At 53.1% G+C, this 22,839-nt stretch overlaps 9 protein-coding genes across 9 annotated transcripts; 4 read left to right on the forward strand and 5 right to left on the reverse strand.

Moving 5' to 3' along the window:
* Nucleotides 1-137: 137 nt before the first annotated feature.
* J4E83_002347 (uncharacterized protein) lies at nt 138-658 on the forward strand (the record flags this gene model as incomplete). The annotated part of the gene is made up of 2 exons (XM_049329295.1): nt 138-145; nt 199-658. 2 exons carry the CDS (start codon nt 138-140, stop codon nt 656-658), a joined length of 468 nt encoding a protein of 155 aa, XP_049192267.1.
* Nucleotides 659-1,947: 1,289 nt separating this feature from the next.
* Nucleotides 1,948-2,509, forward strand: J4E83_002348 (uncharacterized protein; the record flags this gene model as incomplete). Its single annotated transcript, XM_049329296.1, has 3 exons — nt 1,948-1,956; nt 2,006-2,083; nt 2,132-2,509. 3 exons carry the CDS (start codon nt 1,948-1,950, stop codon nt 2,507-2,509), a joined length of 465 nt encoding a protein of 154 aa, XP_049192268.1.
* Nucleotides 2,510-2,686: 177 nt separating this feature from the next.
* Nucleotides 2,687-4,125, reverse strand: J4E83_002349 (uncharacterized protein; the record flags this gene model as incomplete). The annotated part of the gene is made up of 3 exons (XM_049329297.1): nt 2,687-2,995; nt 3,055-3,722; nt 3,816-4,125. The coding sequence occupies 3 exons, from the start codon at nt 4,123-4,125 to the stop codon at nt 2,687-2,689; spliced, it is 1,287 nt and encodes a 428-aa protein (XP_049192269.1).
* Nucleotides 4,126-6,359: 2,234 nt separating this feature from the next.
* J4E83_002350 (uncharacterized protein) lies at nt 6,360-7,582 on the forward strand (the record flags this gene model as incomplete). The annotated part of the gene is made up of 3 exons (XM_049329298.1): nt 6,360-6,521; nt 6,574-6,741; nt 6,803-7,582. 3 exons carry the CDS (start codon nt 6,360-6,362, stop codon nt 7,580-7,582), a joined length of 1,110 nt encoding a protein of 369 aa, XP_049192270.1.
* Nucleotides 7,583-13,925: 6,343 nt separating this feature from the next.
* Nucleotides 13,926-14,830, reverse strand: J4E83_002351 (uncharacterized protein; the record flags this gene model as incomplete). The annotated part of the gene is made up of 2 exons (XM_049329299.1): nt 13,926-14,590; nt 14,827-14,830. The coding sequence occupies 2 exons, from the start codon at nt 14,828-14,830 to the stop codon at nt 13,926-13,928; spliced, it is 669 nt and encodes a 222-aa protein (XP_049192271.1).
* Nucleotides 14,831-15,958: 1,128 nt separating this feature from the next.
* Nucleotides 15,959-17,193, reverse strand: J4E83_002352 (uncharacterized protein; the record flags this gene model as incomplete). The annotated part of the gene is made up of 2 exons (XM_049329300.1): nt 15,959-16,025; nt 16,079-17,193. The coding sequence occupies 2 exons, from the start codon at nt 17,191-17,193 to the stop codon at nt 15,959-15,961; spliced, it is 1,182 nt and encodes a 393-aa protein (XP_049192272.1).
* A 76-nt stretch (nt 17,194-17,269) lies between these two features.
* CTF1ALPHA (Cutinase transcription factor 1 alpha) lies at nt 17,270-18,504 on the reverse strand (the record flags this gene model as incomplete). Its single annotated transcript, XM_049329301.1, has 2 exons — nt 17,270-18,435; nt 18,498-18,504. The coding sequence occupies 2 exons, from the start codon at nt 18,502-18,504 to the stop codon at nt 17,270-17,272; spliced, it is 1,173 nt and encodes a 390-aa protein (XP_049192273.1).
* Nucleotides 18,505-19,694: 1,190 nt separating this feature from the next.
* J4E83_002354 (uncharacterized protein) lies at nt 19,695-20,270 on the reverse strand (the record flags this gene model as incomplete). The annotated part of the gene is made up of 2 exons (XM_049329302.1): nt 19,695-20,045; nt 20,094-20,270. The coding sequence occupies 2 exons, from the start codon at nt 20,268-20,270 to the stop codon at nt 19,695-19,697; spliced, it is 528 nt and encodes a 175-aa protein (XP_049192274.1).
* A 414-nt stretch (nt 20,271-20,684) lies between these two features.
* Nucleotides 20,685-22,271, forward strand: J4E83_002355 (uncharacterized protein; the record flags this gene model as incomplete). The annotated part of the gene is made up of 1 exon (XM_049329303.1): nt 20,685-22,271. The coding sequence occupies one exon, from the start codon at nt 20,685-20,687 to the stop codon at nt 22,269-22,271; it is 1,587 nt and encodes a 528-aa protein (XP_049192275.1).
* Nucleotides 22,272-22,839: the final 568 nt, after the last annotated feature.

The following is a 22,839-nucleotide window of genomic DNA, read 5'->3' on the forward strand; positions in this document are numbered from 1 at the left end:
AGTTCAACGTTACCAACTGTGTGAGGTTTGCATGGTGGGCGGGTGAGGAGGAAGGCCTACTCGGATCCAACTACTATGTCGCCTCTCTGCCCGAGAAGGAGAACCAGAAGATCCGCCTCTTCATGGATTACGATATGATGGCTAGGTAAGCGAAATCACCGTACGCGTGGCGCATGTAATGTGACTAACTTGTACCAGCCCCAACTTCGCCTACCAAATCTACAATGCTACAAACGCGGTGAACCCGAACGGCTCCGAAGAGTTGCGGGATCTGTACATCAAGTGGTACGAGGATCAAGGTCTGAACTACACTTTCATTCCCTTTGATGGCCGCAGCGATTACGACGGCTTCATTCGCAACGGAATCCCCGGTGGTGGCATTGCTACAGGAGCCGAGGGTATCAAGACGGAGAAGGAAGTAGAGATGTTTGGGGGCAAGGCTGGGGACTGGTATGATCCTTGCTACCATCAGCTTTGCGACGATATTTCAAACCTCAACGTTACTGCGTGGGTTGTCAACACCAAGCTCATCTCGCACTCTGTCGCAACGTACGCACGATCTCTCAAAGGTTTCCCGAAGCGAGAGCTTGAGGCTTCGCTCAAGTCTACTGTGTACAGGGAGAAGACGAAGTATCAAGGCTCGAAGTTGTTCATCTAGAGTTGGTTATTTGTAGTCTGGCCTTCCCTTGTTCCAATGTAAAGCTGGGTAGTCTAGCCTGCCTTGACAGATTTATGGAGGAATGAACGTACAGTCACTGCTGATGTCAACCGCGTGAGTTCTCTGAACAAGTCCAGGGGTGATTCTGAACACTACCAACTGCTTCACTATGTTCCGGTGCGCTCGGCTGGTCCCGAGACTGGATCTGGGATTGCATGACGATTAACACGGGGAAGTCGCGCTAAGCGAACGGGCCGCAACACTACGGGCTGCAGCTGAAGCGACTCATCGGCTGCAGGTCGCGTCTCCAATTGCATCATGGCGCCCGTCTCAATGCCTTCGGCCCTCACCTTTGAGCTGCTGGGAAAGTGCTCGGTATGTATCGTGTCAGTTTCGTGTCTTGGTCATCCCCTGACAAGCCCAGGTCACCAAAGCACGCGCGGCAACGCTGCATCTGCCTCATGGCCCTGTACCCCTCCCCATCTTCATGCCCGTTGCGACGCAGGCCTCGCTCAAAGGCCTCACGCCCGACCAACTCGAAGACCAGGGCTGCCGACTATGTCTAAACAACACATATCACCTGTACGGCCGACGTTCTGCCTCCATGCCAGCCACTGCTGACATGTGGGAGAGGCCTTAAGCCAGGACAAGCGACACTCGATGCCATAGGCGGCGCGCATAAGCTCCAGTCCTGGCCACACAATATCCTCACAGGTGCACCATGCCACAGCGTATAGGGATGGAAAGACGGAAGTGCTGACTCCTGCAGATAGTGGTGGGTGGGTCATGCCTCCAACGTGATGAACGAACGCACCATAACTGACGCCAACACCAGTTTCCAGATGGTATCGCTCCTCAAACTCGCCAAAGTCACCGAAGAAGGTGTCCGTTTCCTCAGCCCCCACGATGGGTCGCCCATGCTGCTCACACCCGAGCACTCCATCTCCCTCCAGAACTCAATCGGCTCCGACATAATCATGCAACTCGACGACGTTATCGCAACCACCTCGCCCGACCACGCGCGTATGAAGGAAGCCATGGAACGCTCGGTACGCTGGCTTGACCGCTGCATGCAAGCGCATAAGTACCCAGACCGACAGAACCTTTTCTGTATCATACAAGGTGGCCTGGACCTGGACATGCGGAAAGAATGTACCGCCGAGATGGTTGCGCGAGATACACCAGGCATCGCGATAGGAGGTCTCTCTGGCGGTGAGGAGAAGGCAGCCTATTGCGAAGTCGTGAAGACATGTACCGACCTGCTTCCTGAGAAGAAGCCGCGATATGTCATGGGCGTCGTAAGTTTTGGATGCCCTCAGCATTATTACAGCTTACTAACCAACTTAGGGATATCCGGAAGATCTGGTCGTCTCCGTCGCACTCGGCGCCGACATGTTCGACTGTGTCTGGCCAACACGAACCGCCGTAAGGTCTTCTCCCTATTCATCACAGACCCATGCTCACAATATTTAGCGATTCGGCAACGCCATCACATCCCGCGGCTCCCTCAACCTACGCAATGCCATGTACTCCGAAGACTTTAGCGCAATCGAAGAAGGTTGCCGATGCACCTGCTGCCGTCCGACATCCGATGGCGGACTGGGTATCACTCGAGCCTACATATACCACGTCACCGCGAAAGAGACTGCTGGTGCCCACCTTCTCACCATGCACAACGTCTACTACCAATTAAATTTGATGAGGGAAGCGAGGGAGGCCATCGTGCAGGATCGCTACCCACAATTTGTCAAGGACTTCTTTGGTGATCTGTACAACAGGGAAAAGGATAAGTATCCTGTATGGGCGGTCGACGCGCTGAAAAGCGTTGGTGTAGACCTGCTTGCCGAGTAGACGAGTCGAGAACGTCAGTGCTGGCCTCGATCTAAATAACTCATTCTGCCATGAATATTCGCTTGATGGACGTTCGCCAGGCTAACAGTTGATGAATGCATTAAAAGCTCTTCACAGAATTATATCGCGCGAGATCAATCCATCCTGAAATTCCAACACATCATCCGTCCACACTCCTCACAACCCATACTCCGGCGGGCTCCAAATCTTTGATGACCCAAATGCTGGGATGATCTTTCCAATCACACCACTGAACTTCTGGATGAACGGATGTGACAAAGTCCCGGTCACGGTGTTGAAGACCTTGATTCCCCATTCCGTCTGTGGGTTTGCGATTTGCGGGGCTCCGGGGATGAGTTTCTGCGCCTTGTCGACATATTCGCGTGTAATGCGTTCATAGTTGGTGAGCGCGGTGGGGATGTCATCTTGAGAGCGCGAGATCTCGCCTGCGAGAACGTATGCGCCTACGATTGCTGCACCAGTACCCTAGTATTGACATCAGTCTGAAGGTTCGATGATGAGAACGAAGGTTGAGGAGAACTTACGACACCAGAAATCGGACTGGGGCAGTACGCCGCATCACCCACCAGGGCCACACACCCTTTGTGCCAAGTATCCATCCTGACCTGTGCAATCTGCTGCATATAGAAGTCATCCGCCCTCTTCATCTCGCGTATACAACGCTCAGTCTGCCATCCGGCACCCTCGAACTCCTTCTCGAACCACGCTTGCTGTTCCTCCCTAGTGCCTTTCTTCAACAGCTTGTCAATCTCTTCGAAGCGGCTAAGATCACCATCGGTGATGGCGAGGTACGCTCGCGTGGTGCCGTACTGGTCAGGTCGTAGAAGGAACAGTCGGCCGCGCGAGGCGTTGTACCACTGTGCATACTGGGTATCGACGGGTTCGCGAGGCATGGTGAAGAGAGCAGAGTACTGACCGAGACGGTGCAAATAGTCGTCGTTCTTGGGTCCGTGGCCGAACACGATGCGCCGGGTTCGCGACATTTGGCCATCGGCGCCGATGACGACGTCAAATTCAGTAGGTGGGAGCTTGCCGTTTGCGAAAGTGACAAGTGCTTTGCTGCCTTTGGATTCGTCTTGTTGGACCTCTGTGGCCATTTCGCCGAAGACGTATTTGATGTTTGGGTTGGATAGTGTGAGCTCGTAGACAATGCGTGCCATATCTCCTCTTAGGATTTCGTACTCGCTTGTTGCTATGATCAGGTCAGTTTAGGTGCTTGTGTTGCTTTGACAATGCCGTCTTTTTCCTCTCATCGATTACTGTGCATGGAAGCTAGGTGTCTTACCACTTTGTCTCTCCTCCTCTCCAGTAGCCTCAAACGTTGCGCGCCTTTCCCCATCCCTGTACACGAATTGCATGCCAACTTCTGTAGTAGTCTTCTCTTTCACTTTTTCCAGGATCCCCATCGTCTTTACGATGGGCAGAGCTGATGAGCGAAGATCGACGGCTTGCCCGCCTAATCTTGGTTCCGGCGATCGTTCTACGATGGTGATTTGGCAGGTGGGCATGAAGCGATGCAGCCAGTACGCAGTCACAGGACCGGCGATGCCGGATCCTGATATCAGGATATTGAGAGGTTGTGTAGCGGACGGCATCATGAAGGCAGTCCCAACGTTCGACAAAGCCGTAGGTTTGGGTTGTGGGAACTGAGGTACTGAGATTCTGCCTAGACGAACGTGTGGAAGGTGCTGCGGGTAAATGTATACAAGACGGGGAGAGCTGCAGTGTGATTATATGCGCATCGGACGTCCGTCCGACTACTCTATATACATCACATTCCTTTTCTCTTTCGGTCCTTTGCATGCATCCCGACTCTTCAACACTGCATTCACCCAGGGTGCAGCCTACTAGAACACAGACACAATCATGAGTCGGAACTCCGTCCTTACTACTTGCAGATCGGGTTCCTGCGCGCTACGGCGAAATTCTGCCGCGACTAATGACATCACCAGGTTCCCAAGAGAATCGGTGGCTTTGGCGCCGCTAGTACCATCTCTCGGTCGTTCTACAATTGGATGGAACTGAGTTTGTAGTTGTTTGGATTCCAGGCGTGCAGTTGTGCATGAAGGACAGCTTGGAAAGTTATCGGCTGTCAGGTGTCTTCCGCCGCCGCAAGGAATGCGCAACGTCTCGTACTTCTTACTCAACGCAGAATCGGAGGATGCGAAAGTGCCGATGGTATCTTGGCGATAAGGCCTCCACACGACGAGGCCAGGAAGCTTTGCTATGAAAAGCATCGTGCATCTGACATTTTACCCTACGATCGACTATCGTCCACGCCGCTGGCGAAGATATGCTTGCCTTACGAGCTCTCAGAGTTGGGTGACAGTGTCAGCGCTGTCAGGATGGTACGCTAGCTTGCTGACTAATACACGCGGTGTCCACGCGTTGGGTGTGCTAGGAGCGCGTCAGATCGATGCAACCTACCTTAGTCACACTGATGTTTCCTATGACAAGCTGTTGACTCACTCGCGAAAAGTGCGACTGATTCGCTTGACTCGGTGTCCTCTACCTAGGTTCTTTGAGAGATAATGGCGTCGGTGGAAGCCGAAACACGACATGTTCGCTCCCCTTTTGATCTGTTCGCTCTAGTAAGCCAACTCAATACAACAGAATGGGGATACAAGTGATTAACATGCCTTTAGGAACATTGGGAAAGCACCAGACCTGCGCTGCCAGCCGACCATCATCAGCGATGGATTGAAATAGCCAGGAGGTACCGCAGTACAAGCCTCCTGCAGAGATGGGTGCGGCATGCCTCACCCGATGCCACGGCGTGATTGCATTGGCCTCAAAATTGACGCTACCCAGCCTCTGTACAAGCGGGTCCAGGGCGCACTGGACGAAGTCCCTGGTGCAGCATCTCTTCCTTCGCCCACCACAAAACAAATCGACGAGATATTTGCTCCGCATCAAACCATCCAAGAACACAATATCAGCAGATGGTACTCAGGGTGGAACACAGTCTGGTTAAGGACATGTTACAAGCCCTCAATGGCCCAAAGCTACGCTGAGCTCGCACGACTTTCTGGGGCTAACATCGAGGACGGCTGCGTTGAAAGTTTGAACCATGTTTTAGATGATTGTGCGCTTTATGACTTCCATGGACTGGATCAGGAAGTCCTGGATCAGCTTCTTCTTCGCATTCCCGGACTGACCGATGGTTTGGGTATAATGGACGAGTATGGAGATGGTAGTGAACTTGTTTATGGAAGTGCCATCTACCAAATCGAGAGGGAAGAGGACGGGAGTCATGTAGATCGCAACATCACAGATCAAGAGCTGTTCGATATCAGAGAAGTGGCTAACCGAGTTCAGAACTATGTGTATGTGGCAGACGAAGAAGCTATCGAGAAGAGCAGGGTGAAAATATGGTGGTTCGATGAGTTTGGAAAGATCATCTGGGACAGCTACGCTGAAATCCCAGATTCCGATTTGGATGGGCTGCGCGGTGCGATGATGGATGGGCAAGACTTTGTCGAAATTGTTGGAGAAGACGGCAAAAGGGGCGGTCAAATTGCCCGACCATAGCCAGTTCAAGAACGGATGACAGGGCCGGCACGACTTGGCAACGATGCTTTACCACCCATTTGTTTGAGAAGAACAAACCGACGTGGTAATTGCAAGAAGAGCATGGGTTATGCGATGCTGTCATGCGAGCACATCATCAAGCGGGGTATTGCGTGCTCGCCACCTCCGCATCTATGCAGCGAGACACAACCCGTTGCGATGGACTAGAAATAACCGGGAATAACGTCGCAGAATGTATAAAAGTCAAACAGGACTCCAAGTCGCCCAAGTCTCGTAAGTTGAAACTACTGCCAGCAACATGCCATCAGCGACGCTGCGACAGCCACCTTCCATTCCAAAGTGGGGACGGCCCAAGCAAACAACGAAGAAGCTAGACTGGGCAGAGATCAAGGTCATTGATCTATCTACGTATGACGAACCTAATGGAAAACAAAAACTGGCTGAAGAGCTGAGAGACGCAGTGAGTTGGCAGCTAAACTGTGCGACAAACGTCCCTTCTGACAACGCCGAAGGTGCACCACACGGGCTTCTTCAGCGTTACTGGCACTGGTCTAACGCAGGAAGAGATCGAGCGTCAATATGATATCGGTCAAGCTTATTTCGACTTGCCGTTAGAAGAGAAGGGCGACCCAAAGTACCGATGTGATTTCGCAAAGGGCAACTACTTTGGATACCGCGCTGTACGCCCCTCATATCCATGCCATTAGAAAGCAAATTACGCTTGTCTAACGCAAAGCCAAGGCCAACGAGAAGAAAATCATGGGCACCGCGGTCCTCGATAACGTTGAATCCCTCAACATACCCAAATTCATCCCTTCAAACTCCCACGAGCCATTTCCACACTTCCTCCACCCCTTTCGCCCAGAGATCGAGTCCTTCTCGCGCCGCTCTCTGGACATAGCATCCAAGATCTTCACGCTCTTCTCTTTGATCCTGGAACTACCCGAGACCTACTTCTCAGATCAACATCGCTATGACGACGCATCAGAAGACCATCTACGCTACATGATGTACCACCCACGCCCCGCTGCCGACGATGCCAAAGTTCAGAATACTTGGTCTCGCGCGCACACTGATTTTGGAAGCTTGACACTACTCTGGAGTCAAGATGTTGCAGGTCTCCAACTCAAAACTCCGGCTGGAGAGTGGAAGTACGTTCCACCTGTTCCCAACGGCATCATATGTAATGTTGGTGATACTTTGTCCTTCTGGTCTGCAGGCTACTTCAAGTCGACTATCCACAGAGTAATCAGACCACCAGAGGATCAAGCGCATATTCATCGGCTGGGGCTGTTCTACTTTGTCAGACCGGGAAATGAGGTCGATATCAAGCCTGTGGCATCACCTTTGTTGAGAAGGTTGGGGCTTGTCGGCGAAGATGCCGAAGAAAGGGAGCCAGTGAGGGGTCTGGAGTATGTTAGGGAAAGAGTGAAGGATTATCATGACCATGGGGACTATGCGGACAAGAAAGGCAAGAAGTTCAAAGTGAGGAACTTGGAAATCGAAGACGAAGCGTCGTAGAGTCGCGAGAGAGTAATCCTCTCCCTAGAAACACTCGCGCGATGAACGTCGCAGAAACTACAGTATACCAAACTCCAGCTAAACACACCACGTCTATGCTTTGACCTCGTCAGATGAAGCATTCCACAATCTCCACACTCACAATTCCCTTAGCCGCAAACCTCATACTACTTCTCTCTCCCCACACCGCACTGTTCCAACTTTGACAAATCTCTAACCCGGTATTTATCCTCTTAACCCTCCCCGCCCATTTCGGTTCCCTCTCCAGCTTTTCAAAGATTGGTAGACCACCTCTACCATTATAACAAGCGTCGTACGCTGCCGTCTTCCATGGCCCCAAGGGCTCCTTCCGATACCCGTTGCTGATCTTAATGCGACGGTTGATGCCATGCGCAAGGTATTGTGTTATAGCCGCGAGTATGGCATAGCGTTCTGGGTCGTGGTCGCGCGGGTCGGGGATGGAGTGGACGTGCCAATTTGTGTGATCGAAGAAGTCTTGCACTTCGTTGCGAAGAACTTCGTAGTCGCCGCGGATTAGATAATGGTACATTACGTATATTTTATCTAAGGGGGTTTCGTTAGGCTTGCGCTTGGGGAGGAGGATCGCGTCGAGGCTGGAGACTAGTCAGTATATGCTCGACACACATTGGTGGGGTGCGTACGGCCAGGGATATATCGCTGAAACTGGATGGGAAGAGAGTGAAGGATGCACATGGTGTGTGCTGAAGGTGCGTAGCTTGGTGTATAGTGCCGGGTGATTGTTCAGAAAGTATGCTTTGCAGCCTCGGTGAAGAGGCAATGGCTGTGAGGGTTGGAGAGGTATTGTGGGGAAGTAGCGTGGCATTTTGACGGCTCGACAGTGGGGATCTTGATATGCGCTTGGGAAGAATCGTCAGTACAAAGGCACTGAAAAGATGGGTATGAAGTCGAACGGTAGCTTCGGGCATGATCATGACATGTTTGAGAGATGCCGAGTGTTGCGAACAAATCGGAGGAGAATATTCTGGCGTCAACTTCGGCTCGTAATGACCGTGTCGTCTCAGAAAGCGGCCTATGAGCTGTGTAAACTCCAGGCTTGACGAGTTGTTTGGTTGATCGTGCGGTAAAGAGACAGCATTTCCATTGAGTGGGACCAGTGTGCTGGTCCCGAGGGGTACCGTTCTATGTGCCGTGATCCAGTGCGTCGGACTCTGACACAGGTCCTTGCATGATGTTGACATTCGTCAAAACATCGGTTGATGGATAAGAGTTTTGTGGTTCAGGGGCGGTGGTGACGATTTGGAGAGCAACTCCGCGGAAGGCTAGACTCAATCATCACCTCTGGTCGTCATGCGATATCGCTAGATACCGGGTTGACTCTGTTTGCTGTATCGAACGAAATTTCTTGAGAAAGGAATAGCGAGCGTTGTAGGAGGTCATTGTGATTCCAAAAAAAACTGCGCTTTCAAACCGCTAAGCGAATATCAATGTAGTATCGTGCAACATGCGTCCAAAGACATTGGAACTAACTCGCGATTGGATTCAACGCTCACCTTGAACTGCATAAGTCCCTTCAACACTCATGCCCTCCTTTTTCTTGCCGAAAGCTTTCAACTTGTCCTTCAAGCTCGCGCTGAATTTCCTAGTCATACTCCCACCGGCTCTCTCCACCTTACCCACCAGATTCTTCACACTGTCCTTTCCCTCCGTGATGACGGGCGCGACACCAGTAGAAATACTTCTCTTGAGATCCGAGCCTATAGAAGTCACCGCTTTGACCTTCAACTTCTCCCAGCTGCCGGTTCTGCCATGCGATTGATAGCCACGCGCTTGGTAGCCGTAACCATGCGTTTGATATCGATGCTTTTTGACTTTAGGTCGTTGCTTGGGCGTCGAATGATAGGGGTTTGGTGTGAAGGTGCTGCAGGTAGGATATGAAGATGGCCATCGCGATGGTAGTGACATGTGGTGCGGTTCCGGCGCATGCGTTGGATGCAGAGCCGAAGAAGATGTAGGGGCCCAGGACGATCGGTTCGACATAGCGGTTTCAGGCCTGAGGTGCTGATTCGTGATGGAATTGCGTGAGAACGCTCTTGATATCGCCGGTCTCTCCAAATCTTCTCCAGGTATTGGCACGATTGCCCTTCCGTAAGGAGACGATTCAATGTCCAAGTCAAAGACCCGTCCTTGCCTCCTCTCTTGCCTTGCCTCGAAGCTTCCCCGTTCATCTGTAACACGCCTCATGCTTAGCTTGCGCCTGAACTTGTCGATACTACCCACTCGGCTGCGGATACTGCCATACTTGCTGTCTTGCTTTCCTAGACGTCGTCCTTCACCATGCACGTCGCGAGTTGCTTGTTCCTGGCGAGCAAGGAAGTCCTCGATCCACTCTTTTGAGCTTTCATCGGTGGCAGAAGGCTGAACCCATTCGCTCGATCTCGCCCAGTCATGTAAATACACTCTTTCGGTGGACTTCGAACGGATGTTACTGTTCAACCTTGAATGAGCTTCATAAACTCCACCGCTCAATGGCACATTGGATATAGACTCTGGAGTACCGGTCGGAGTTGCGTCACTACTTGTACGGCTGGGCCACGTCATTCTCAATGAGTTACGCAGACTGGCGACTTCATGGAGTCTTGCATCTAGCTCGCCGATAGACTGCATGCTTTGGAGCTGGGAGGATGGATGAATGTGTATAGGTCCAGGCTCTGTGTGTGACTTCGCAGAGACTAGGGAATTCATTGTCGATGCGCGCGAGGAAGGCCTACTTAGAGGCGAGCATGGATGAATAGTATCCTCCTCGGTGTCGTTGATCAACGTGGTGGTTCTCAGAGGAGGTGCAGATACTGGGCGATAAAACGGTGGTTTAGGTTCGATAATCGGAGTCAGCTCGTTCTGCGACGACTTCGGCAGAGGCTTGCGGCGAGGCATGGTGAGGGCATGGCTCTGGTGTACGGCATCTGTCACATTCAAGAATTGAAGTTTCGGAACAGCCGGGTATGTGGGCACTCCTGAGGTAGTTGAGTCGTCGTGCATTCGTATAACTTTTTGCTGGTTTGCCACAGACGGCGTCGAGGAAGAATCAGTCGTGTTGTATGAACTTTCGGCGCACGCGGGAAGCTGATCAGACGGCGTTTTGGAACGTTTCGAATCTCTAGAGATGTATCTGTCCTCGATGATTTGCGTATCTTCTGGAGATGGTAAGTCTCTCGCTTCTGTCGTGGCAGTACGTGTACCGTTCCTTTGCCTGTACATATGTTAGTGGGGCTCGACGTTGCATCTTGGGTTGCGCACTCAGACTTGGCCTGTCTCGACATTTGCACGGCTTTCAGCAAGACACCCGCGCCGTTGTCATGGTCCGAGGCATGTGCAATGTTCGCGGCATCGCCGGCCTCCATGATGATGGTTGTTTGTTGGAGGAGAGCAAGATTTACATTCTCGCAACGGACCCCAGGAAAAGCTCGTACGTCAATGAGCATCGTGTACTGGCAGTCCCACGATTGGCGACAACCGGATCCACCCGTGCCCGCGGTATCGTCGGTCAATTACTCGTAGCTGATGTGCAAACTCAGATCGCTTATGGGCTTGAGGGGAAGCGATCAGGGTCTATGACAGTCGTTTTCGGATCGAATATCCCATGGTTACCGCGGAGCGGGGTTCGACTGCGATGCGAGTCTGGTACTGATTGCGGAAGACCCTGCATCGCCTCGTCGCCTTTTGCGCTGCCGTCCTCGGATTCCGCACTGTGATAAACTCTGCACCATTGATTTTTTGTGTGTAAACCTTCGTCTACAGAGATACAATCAATCGGTGCAATCTTGTTGCTGTGGTGCAGTTCAAGATGTGTTGGTAAGCAATCAAAGATGAGAAGGAAACCCCCATATGAGCTCGGTTGTGCCTATCGGAGTGCTAGTGGAAGTCATGAAATATGGGATGATCAAAAGTGAACGCAGATGTGGAAGGTGCAGCGGGGTTATGGAAAGACATCGTGTCGGATTGGGGGTGTGGAAAAGAGCGTACCGTGGCACCCACCATTCTGTACCAACACTATCTACTTTACGCATGGGCGATAACGGAGAATGCGGGGCAACGACTGAGTTCTTGTACAGCTATGAGTGCGGGGCAATCATCGCGATCTGTCCGTGTTACTGAAGTGTGGTTACGAAAGTCAAGCTTCAACGTTCAAAAGTGCAGAGGGAGGAATATTAGTACCTACATAGCTAGGTATTGCGCTAGCCAACACGTGCTCGTCACGTGTGACCTTCAATGCAGAAACAGAATTTGGGAATGTCTGAGAATACGCTCATGAAGATTCCCGCCATCAAGGAAGAAAGCACACACAGATGCAGCCATAGCCTTACTGCTCCATCGCAATACTGCGCTCGTAGAGATCAGACACTACCAGCAGATTAGTTCATGCCATTCCACGCGGTTTCGGAAAGAACTTACGAGTCTGTCCGTCCAAGAAGAACCCCTCCAGATTCTTCGCCACTCGCTCATATCTAGCCAAGTCATCTTCATTAAGAATCACATTGACCTTGGCTCTGATACCCCGAACATGCGCCATGAACTTGAGGAAGTTCCCTGTTAGGCGGTCTACAAGGACAACCTCCATGTCACCACCCTTCAGCGGTCGGTTGTCAAGACGCATTACATACGTTGGCTCGTTCTCTTGGATGGCCTTTTGAAATCGCTCGGAGTGCTGGTAGAGGAAGGCCACGTGATCCGCGATATCCTCCCAGAAGCCGATGAGCGAGAGAAGCGCAACGCGACACGCTGCCGAATGGTGGACATCGATGGACTGGTGGCCGGGAAGACCACAGACACGACAGCCACCGTATGTAGGACGCGCCAATAGATTGAAGCGGTCGGGGTTTTGTGGAACTTGCTTTGTGCCGGCTGGAGTCAGCTCGCGAACGGCTACTGAGAGCTTCGTGAGCGTTTCGCGAACATAGTCGGCATCATTCGACGTTGGAGATGACATAGTGATTGGGTGCTGTGTGTTAGTGTTGCGTTGTTTGGAGACAGGAAAATCTTGTAAGAGTAATCTGCAGGTCAGTGCTTGCGAGGATCGCTGAAGTTGAGGCCGGTGATAGAGGGGGAAAAGTGCGGTTGTATGAGTAGACGGTGGACGAAGAAGGTTCGATGCAAGACACTGGGGTAGTCACGATCTCACCGCTAACAGTGAGAGAAGGCACGTGCCGGCCAAGGCAGCAGTCACACACCTGCAGATTGTTTTCTCACGGATCAAGAGACCATAGTGAATCATGTCGCCTCATGAGCATGTGCATGAAGCGTAGAATAGAACAGTTGCTCAAACCCCAGGCGTAAGACCCTCAGGGTACTTTATTGGTATAATACCAGCCGAGGTCACCACCAAGCGGTGCATGTGCGATAAGGCGATTCACTCAGTGTGAATAGGAAGCCTACTACATCTGTCCCGCCATAGCAGGGCTACCGTGGCGTTGATCAAGGTGATCGTAGTTGAGGTCGAACTCTTTCTATACTCGCGTTAGTGTCTAGTACGTCGTTCATAGGACGTGCATTGACAGAGCGGAACACATACCCTTTCTCTCCTCCAGTTCTTAACATCGAAGAATAGATACCATCCGTGTTCCTCTTTTGGCGAAATCCTGATAGGCGCCGCGAGATCTGGATCCTTCATCATCCACTGCTGGAGCTTCATGTGCCACCGCCAATCGCGGTTGTATAGCTCTTGTGCAGCAATTTCTTGCAAGATATCTCTCGGGAATTGATAGAAGATAGCTAATAGTGTCTCGGCGGAGAAGCTGGCCATTTTCGAATGCAGTGGTGGAACATTTGTTACAGTGTACGCCGCCGGTAGAGTGAAATCTGGTGGAATTACTGGCTTGACGTTGGATTCCACGAAAGGTGAACCAAACGTAGGATGTAATGGAGAATTACTAAGAAACCCATTAGCAAATGTGTTGAGAGGGCAAGGGAACGCGTACTCTGGCCGGCTCAGATCGAGGCCCAGAACTGTCAGATCTTGGCCCATAGCCAGCGAGGAATAGTCGGGGCTGTCCATAGGAATCATGGACAGAAGTCCAGGTAAACCGTATCTTTCCGAGTCCGTCATGTCCGAGAGCTTCTTGTGTAGCATATTTTGCGCGTTCGGGGAGCCGAGAACGTCAGACCCAAATGTTTGCTCGAACTGATTCTGCTGCTGCCGTTGACCGCCCGGGGCGAGATCAGCACCACCCCGCATGCTTGTCTGAGGACCTAGGGAGAACATGTTCCCTTGCTGCCCTATCCGTTGGTTTCCCTACATGGTGTGAACTATGGTACAGCAGAGTTGCATGTGGTACGTACATCTGCTTGGTTGCCTGTCCGCATGTTCTCAAATGGTGTCCGTGATGCTATCATCGTCAGTGGCTGATGTGATGGCTGAGACCTCTTGCTTACATGTACCTGGCGGTGCCCTGCCACCCACAGTGGGGTTGATGCTCCGGTCTTGCTGGCTATCTGTCGGGCTTGAGAGGCCGTTCCGTGTTTGTCCGAGCCCAGGAAAGGCGCTGTTTCCATTCGCACCGAATGCCGCTGCGTTCTGTATCAGGCCAGCTCTTCGATCTTGTGGAATATCTCCGCCAGCGCCCCCTAATGGAGGGAACTCCTCGATGTTGCCTGTCTGCGGCTGAACACCCCCCAACTGTCCGACACCCCCTTGTCCTCCAAAACGATAATCATCCCCAGCACCAGAGAACTGGCTTTGGGATGAATCATCCTGTCCCTGGTTCTGCTGTTGTTGATTCGTAGCCTGTGTTGCCTGCCCTTGGCCCTGCTGTTGACCTTGGCCTTGCGGACGTCCGATCGTGTTTTGCTGGGCTTGCTGGGTGGTTCGTAGGGTGGGGTTCGACCACATCTGCTGCGCGGTAGTGTTCTGCTGCGCTTGCGGCGCGCCCGACAGCGAAGGGAATTCCCTATGGTCATCAACATTTAGCTTGTGTCTCTCAACGTCCTTCAGATTCCCAGAATCGAGCTGTGGAGTCTTTTTTCGGTACTCTCCTTTCTTTCGTTTCGGAGGCATTTCGTGTGTTGACTTACTCAAGATTCAGCGGCGTATGTGGCTGCGAGCCGCCCATTGCTTGCGCGAAGCTTGACATGGCCCCGCCGTTTGTTCGTGTTTGCGCATTCGATAGGCCTGGCGCACCCATTGGAGCTCCAAACCCCCATTGAGACGCAGCACCTACAGAGACAGCAATCAGCGATATAGCCCAAACTCGCTCTGGGGTTGTCCTCACCCATCTTGCCATTCTGCAACCTATTCGCACCGAGTGGGGCACCGCGGCCCGGATTTTGTTGCGCTTGAAACATGTTGGGGCGTATGTTTTGTAGGAATGATGCGCCCTAGCCTACACGAGAAGGGTAGTTAGTATTGTTTGATTTGGGAGTAGGTACTTGGGCGAGCGAATGGCAAGGCTGCGGCGAAGCAGTCGAGGAAGGCGCGTAGTGAATACGGCTGTGTAAAGGGATCGTGATCGTTGTAGGGTTGTTATTCGGGCGCGTTCGATGTCGTAGTCGTGGGTGGCTCCGTTGCGATGTGCGGCGTGGTGCGATTCCGATTCGACCTTGGGGTTTATGCGGGCAACAGAAGGAATGGGTGCACTTCGAGGGCTTGGAGAGAGAGCATTTACGAACCTGGTAATAGAGTCGTGATCTGGCCTTGGGCGGCTAGTGTACGTCGAGCTCACGGTGTTGTTGTATCAGTCTCGCGTACTTAGGTACGTGAAGTTGCGAGGTTCCCGAAACCGAAGTGGTGCTAACCTAATCGGGCCTGCACAGGCTTATGACGCGGGGAGCCAACCGGCCCACGGGTGGATCTTCCGTTGAAATGGAGAGCTTCGGACTGCTTAGCATTGAAGACTGCGCAGACTCGTAATTTCGATACAGATGCGATAAGCACGTAAGAAAGAATGAGAGCATGAACCCGGATTAGATGTCTTCTATGGCAACAATCAGCAACGTATCCCAACAGTAGGCACATTGATGAATTCTAGCGAAGGCCTCACAAGGCATTGGATTGGAACATCTTGACGTGAACATCCTAAGGTCGTCAATATCTGTCCATAATTGCCTTCAGTCACAAATGTGTATCGTGAAATTCGTCCAAGCACGCGAGTATTTTGCATTGATGGTAGCTTATCGTGAAGACGACACAAAGAAGTAGTATGCCGAAAAGTGTTGTCCTGTAGTATGCCAAATCATCTTCCTTTGTACGCGGGACGTACAGGACCCACACGCTGCTACCTCGAACCTTTTGAAGAGACATGCATCCATGCAACAACTGAATCCACGCTACTGATACGCTTACACGCGGAGTAAAACTTTAACAACAAAGCTATCGAACAATCACAGAAGCAAACGCTTGTGAGTCTAAGCAGGGCCTTGCTGGAATAGATGTGACATGTCGGCTTCACCGTTGATGCCGAAGAAGTTGAACCTGGGACAGAGATTTAGTGACTGCTTTCGGACAGAATCGCAACTTCGACTTACCAGTCATCGACATTCAAGCTCATAGGCACGATGGGGTTGGGCCGACCTCCGGAACTTTGACTCCAAGCATCATCCTGTGCGCCATGCTGTTGTTGGTTTTGCGACATCATCTCCATCTGTTGCTGCCAGGCCTGAGTGTTATTATGCTCGTACCCGCTGGAGATACCCGGATTTGACGGTGGGTTCTGCATCTGTGACTGGCCCCCAGAAGTCTGTTGAGAGGGCATGGCAATGTTTTGAGGTTGGCTCAAGGCAGGATCTACAAGGCTGTGGTTTTGCATGGGTGACATCTGGGGAAAGTTGACTTGTGTGTCGGCAGGGAACAGCTGATCGGGCTGGAAGTTCTGCCACACTTCTTGGCTAATATTAGGGGTATCACGGGTCACCAGGAAAAGATCCGGTGGCGTTCCTGGATACGAGTATGAAGGATTGAACGGGGTCGTAGGACGCGTTCCTGACCGTGAAGGGCCCATGAATGCGTCGTGATTCTGCCGATTCATCTGCGGAGATCCAGTAGTCATCTGGGGCATCTGCTGTTGGGGTTGCAGCTCGCGCGAAGGTGTGACGGCAGGAGTCTGCGGTCTGGACCGCTCATAGGAGACCTGGGCAGATGGCGGCCCACTTGGAACAGGGAAGCCTAGATCCATGTCATCGAATTTTCGTTTCGAGGATTCCTGGGCAGGCTTAGGTGGCGGTGGTGGTGGGACCGAAGGGACCTTGTTTTTCTTGTGGTTGCGGCCGGCAGCTTTCTGCAGACGTTCTTCAAGGTGCTTGTTTCCAAGAATCGATTCGAAGAGAGTATGCACCATCTTTGCGACAAGCCACACCTTGGAGACCTCTTTAAGAGCGTCCAAACAGATCTGTAGTCGTTGCTCAGTCGCTGAGACGACAGACTTGTTAGACGACTTCATCTGGTACACGTGCATGATGAGAGCGGAGAACAAGCTGTAGACGATGAAAGCCGGAGTATACCGAATTTCATCATGAGCTCTGAGGTTTTCAATAATGGATGTGATCATGGCGGCTGCTTGGTACGCGATATTCCGTGATGGGTAGGCGTTGGCTTCACCAAAACCGTCAAGATGAGTGGCTTTTGGTGAGCCTGCTGGTGGCATGTGTGCGCGATGCAGGAGACATAAAGTGGTGCTGCGAGCGTTAGTCTACGTCAGAGTCAGAAGATGCATAGACGTACTAGTAATTTGAATGTAACAAGGCAGCCCAGAAATGATGGCGATTTCGCTCCCACTGCACTTCCGGTGGACAATGTTGCAGCCAGTCGGCAAGGGCCATGTCGCTGTGTGTCAGGTCTATGGCATTCGCCCTGCGGTGTTTCGACGCTACCGAGTATTGTTGTGATAGGACCAAGCCCATGATCTCGCTAAGCTTGACATAGTTGATGAAGAACTGAACATGGATCGGATCTGGTGGGTATTCTGCGGCGTGCTCTGTCTCGTCGTCGATGAAGTCATCTTCAGACACCATCTCGACGTCGGAATCTTCAGGGTCGATGGCAACCGGCCGGCCGAGTGCGACTGCCACTGAACGGTCCCGGCTGTACAGTGTCCACCAGATACGCTTCCACAGGCGCTTGTCGGAGCGTGTGAGCTGCGATCCTTCAACGCTGCGGTGCATGCCCGAACCCTGAGCTACTACGATAGCGACTCGGGTCCAGTAGAAAACGTTCTTGGTCACGTCCTCGGGTCCCTCCCAGTACCAGCCCATCAAGATAAGGGCTTGCACAATGGTCACGCGATCGTCTTCGAAGTTGGCATCGTATAGCGCCTTTGCGCGCTTATAGAACGTCATGGCGGCGGGGGTGGTTGAGCCACTGGAGTCCATCAACTGCGCATTGGTACACACGCGTGAGCCTGCCAGGAGTATGGCCTGCAGTAGCAGGAGCGAGGGCGGGTTCTTGGGGTCTCGATACTGGCGCATGAAGCGGCTGCGATTGATGACTGGCACGACCGGGGCCACCCATCTGAAGAAGGCTTCGACAAGCTCGTCGCACAATGCCCGTGGTGGGAGCAGGAAGGCGCCTCGCTGATGCAGTATCTCAATCTCCATGTTGTCCATCTCATTGACCCGCGCCTTCGCGCCCCGCACGTTCTCGGGCAGCGGGTAGTGGACGACATCGGTGGTGCCATAGCGGTCGTGCACAAGCAGCGACAGGTTGGAGGACTCCCCGAGGTAGGCGACGCGGCCGGCTTCTTTGATGGGGGCGCGCGCAAACTTGGGCTTCATGAACTGCACGTAGGTGCCATTGTGGGTAGCCTGCTGGGCGGCGTATTCGGGCGAGACGGTGGTGGAGGGGGTCCCATCCTGGGTGTTGTATGCGGTCGACTTCTCGCGGGGCTCAGCTGAGGTGCTGGCGGGCGAGCGGTCGTCGCTGTCGCCGCGGTCACTGCTGTCGCGTCAATACCGTCCATTGATGATACCTTTGCGTGAGTCGCGAGCGCGTACCTCTCTGCATCCTTGGCCCGGGCCGTCTGCGTCTTCTTGCGCTTGGGCTGGGGGATGCGGCACTCGATGCCGAAGGCGGTGCAGTTGGTGCATGGGATCCCCAATGAGGCGGCGTCGCATCGTACCTATTGCTGGTTATGTCGCGTTCTGGCAGCACGGCGGTTCCGCGGCTGATTACTCACTTTCCTCGCGTGACAGGCTGCGATGCGTGGTGGTTAGCATTCGTTATCCAGGCCGACCGAGGTGCCGAGGCTCGCGAGCTGAACCATATATCCCACCGACCGCAATGGCTCCTCCCTCGTACCATCAGGGGCGCAGATACAGGCAAGACATGGGTCGCACTCACTTTCGCACGCCCGGCTGGCGCGTTGCCGCCGGAAAGACGGGTGTCCAGGGGGAACTGACTGCGACGACGCCGACGGCCTGGCTGGTATGAGCATGTGCTGGAGTGCTGCGCGCGACTGCAACCTACGGGGTCCCAATGCTGGGTTGCGCAGCGAGCGGCGGCGGCGCTGCTGCTGCGGGCACGGCGCTGGCCATGAAGGAGTGTTCGCCAGACATGCTGCTGTCGCTGTGCTCTTTGACGCGGTCGTCGAAGGTTGAGGTTATGATTCGTCCGCAAATGGTCGTGTTCTTTGGGGGCACGCACAGTGTGTACTAGCGCGGGCGCCGGGGTGGTACGGGAGGGTACGGCAAGGCAGTTATTACCATTGCGACACGAAACGTGCTTTTTCCTGTCGAGCAGGATATTCGCTCAGACGCCAGAAATTGCACTGCTACCTAGGCTGCTTCTGGGCCGTGTCACGTTGGCGTCGACTTTGGCTTCTTTGTTGCTCGGTTGGACGGCTGCCAACTTACCCCAGATCACGTCTCCGACCATATGGCTCGCCTCCTATTGGCGACAATCACCAGTTTCATATGCGGACCGGCGAGACAGCATGGGAAGCAACTCATTGCCGGCTCTTTGAGGAAACTCGACTTTGCGATTTGCATTCACATGCAGACTATGCTCTAAAGGGGCTGGCTTTGCTCACACGACAGCAAGTGTACTGTCAAGTCCAGCCAATACCTTAAGCATGGCCTCGGAAGTCGTCCCGCGAAGTAATCAGCTTTCCCAGATACATCAAGCGTTTCAACTCTTCCAAGTCCACGACTGCTACGCGGAACACCCTTCGCGCTTCTGTCTGAACGCTTCCAACTTGACCTCCTTATTCGCAGGACTGATGTACCTGAGCTCCACATCCCCCACCTTGTCTTTGACAACCTCATCCTCGGATGCATACAAGTACTTCTGGTGCTCGACTGGGTCTAAGACGACTGTGTCGGCGTTCTGCACTTCCATCTCAAACACCAACTTGAGCCATGTCGTGGTCCCGTCCAAGAAGGTAAAATGCGTGACTTTCCTCAGTATGCGGATCGTTTCAAGATCAGCTTCTTCTTTGAGCTCTCGAGCAGCAGCATGCAGAATTGTCTGGTCCGTATCATCGACCTTGCCTCCTGGGACCTCCTTTCTGGTGTTAGCACCGTGAGACTCGTAGCTTCCTCATTGACTCACCCAGAGATCAGGGAACGCTCTTTCCTCCGCTGCACGCTGCACGATCAGCAGCTTGCCTTCTTTGTTAAACACAATTGCGCCTGTGACGAGACAATTGTATTCGGGGTGCTGCTGGAGATAGTCCTTTTCAGATACTGCGTATTCTTGCAACGAATCTGGATAGTGGAGAGGTTTCATGATGCCACTGGAGTGTGAGTGAAGATAGGCAAGGAATGTTAGATCTGGGGCTTGTGAAGGCAGCTATGTACGCTCCAACCGTTGTTGCCTTGAGAACATCCTCAACACGTCGTGCAGGTTCAGGCTACCGCTAGATCTCAGCGAGGTACTACATAAGCATAAAATACAGTCATCGCGTTGTCTATGGGCATGCTTACAAGCCCATGTGGATGATGCGCTGACACGTGAGCCAAGTGTTCGCGCGTCTAGATCGGCGCTAGGTGGTGAATTCAATCCAGTGCGTCACAACATCGACGCGCCTCAACCCCATCCCCGTCGCACGGTCGCCGCCCGCATCAATCTGATCGCGAACACACTCACTCCCTGCGCATATTTCCTAATACCTTAACACACTCGCGCTGGCGCCTTGCTATAATGCCCCGCCCACCACGATCGAAAGTCGCGTCGCGCGTCGCGAAACCCACCAAACCGAAAGCTGCCCCCGCGCGCAAACAGGCGGCGAAACCCATCCCAGCTCAGACCAAAAAGCTCAGTGAGGCAGCCAATAGTTTCAGCGAAGACAGCGATGGCCTCGTTACCAAATCGAGAACAACGCGTTCGCGCAGGACTCTACTGGGGGAGAAGACACCGGAGGCTCAGGACGAGGCAGAGCTTACCATGACTGGCGCGCTGCCGGCTGAAGAAGACATCCCTGTGTCATCGATCAAGAACCGGACTCCTGCATCGAATGCATCCAAGCGGACGCGGGCCACAAGGAGCAGTGCCAGGAAGTCCGCAGCACACACATCGCCAACTGCCATTGAACCAGCACACGAAGAATCGCAGATAGAAGAGGATAGCGGCTATGGCGACTTGACATTCTCTTCCCTTGGCTCAAATTCACCAGCTCACGGCACCCGCCCGCCGTCTGCCATCAAAGTCGGCGCAACACCCGCACACGAGAGATCGATACTTGCTTTGACCAACTTCAAGCGCAGAGCACGGCAGCCAAGCTTGTTGCGCATGGTGCAGCAGACTACGGACGTGGAGGACAATGATCAAGACGACTTGGACAACACGGACAATTTCGACTTTGACGACTTCCTTCCCCACGCCGAATCAACACCTCTCAACGTGCGGACACATGTACCGGAGGAGGAGACACGGAATGATAGCGGCACTCAGATCTCAAGCTCCGGTTCCCGTGGTACAAAGCGCAAGCTGTCGCCTGTAGTCCAAGTACCTCGCTCGTCACCACCCGTCAGTCCACAGTCTGGCGGCGATGTGGAGTCGGAGCGGTCACACTCCCCAAGCCTACCAGAAGTACTGCCGACACGTGAGGAAGTCATCGCGCAGACACAGGAAGACGATGAACCCTTGAGCGAGACGCTTGCACCTCCCATGTCAAGTAGCCCGGAACGCGAAGTATCAAAGCCGCCTCCGACCCTAGCGCAAACGCGACCACGCAGGAGAGGACGGCAGGCCAAGACACCCGTGGTGGACGAGGACTCTGATGGCGAGGAAACAGAGACACCTGCAAGGGCTAAGCAGAGGGCTAAGAAGAAGGCACAGCAGAGCATATCCACCGCGCAACTCAAAGAATTGCTACCACGTCGGCGCAATCGCTTGCGGGATCGCGATGAGTTTGAGATCGAATCGTCGGATGATATTGAGCAAGTGGACTCGGATCAAGATGAACTACAAATGCCAACACGTCGCGTTCGTCAGAGGCAGGGGGCTGGAAAGCCGGCATCGCCAAAGGCAACAAAGAAAACAGGTCGCGCCAAGAAGACTGCACCAGCAAAACCAGCAGGGAAGTCGAGCCGAACGTACGGTCGCAGGATTTCGTCGGATAAGGAAAATGAGACAGCAGACCAGAACGAAGCAGAGACCACTGAAGTCTCAGCCATTGAGCAGTCTGAGAAGTTGGCTGCTATCAGAAAGAAGTTTGAGGAAGTAGACGCGTTTGAGCTGGAGTTTGAAGATGTGGATGCGACGACCAGCTCGAGCCCGTTCCGGTGACGGACAAGCCAGTGGGTGGGTGAGATTCGTTCTGTTCGATAGTGTGTCTTTACTGTTTCTCGTTCTGTCGACCATGACGACTGATGATGATATCCGTGGGTTTAATACACGCACATGGCGTTTGTTTGCGTGTCGCTACGCAGTAGTGTTATAGTACATGACAATGCACGATCTGTATCCAAACCATGAAGTACTGTCGTGAATGCATGGGGTGACCGAGTCAGCTCTGGCCTGCAGCTAGTCGTTATCTGGCCTTATCGTCACACGGCGCCCAGGCAGGTTGAGAAGTCACGGAGGGGCGGTGAAAGTCGAAGAGTACCCACTACTTACGTATCCAATTCATCTCAATCAATGGTGAGCCTTCTGCATGGTGCCTAGGTGACTTGGCATGGCACGTTCTGACGGTTCGGCGGCACAGTGCACGGGCGTGTTTGAATGAAGGGGTGTGGTACTCGGGGGTTACGTAGCTTCCTTCCCCAGCTGTTGACCCTCACGATACCCGAGCAACCTAGACACTGCGCTTCCGTCCTTGCTCCTGACGTCCACGCCATGTTCCCGTAACCCCATG

This window comes from Alternaria metachromatica (genome assembly GCF_023757995.1).
Source record: "Alternaria metachromatica strain BMP 0045 chromosome Unknown scaffold_3, whole genome shotgun sequence".
NCBI classification, from domain to species: Eukaryota; Fungi; Ascomycota; class Dothideomycetes; order Pleosporales; family Pleosporaceae; genus Alternaria; species Alternaria metachromatica.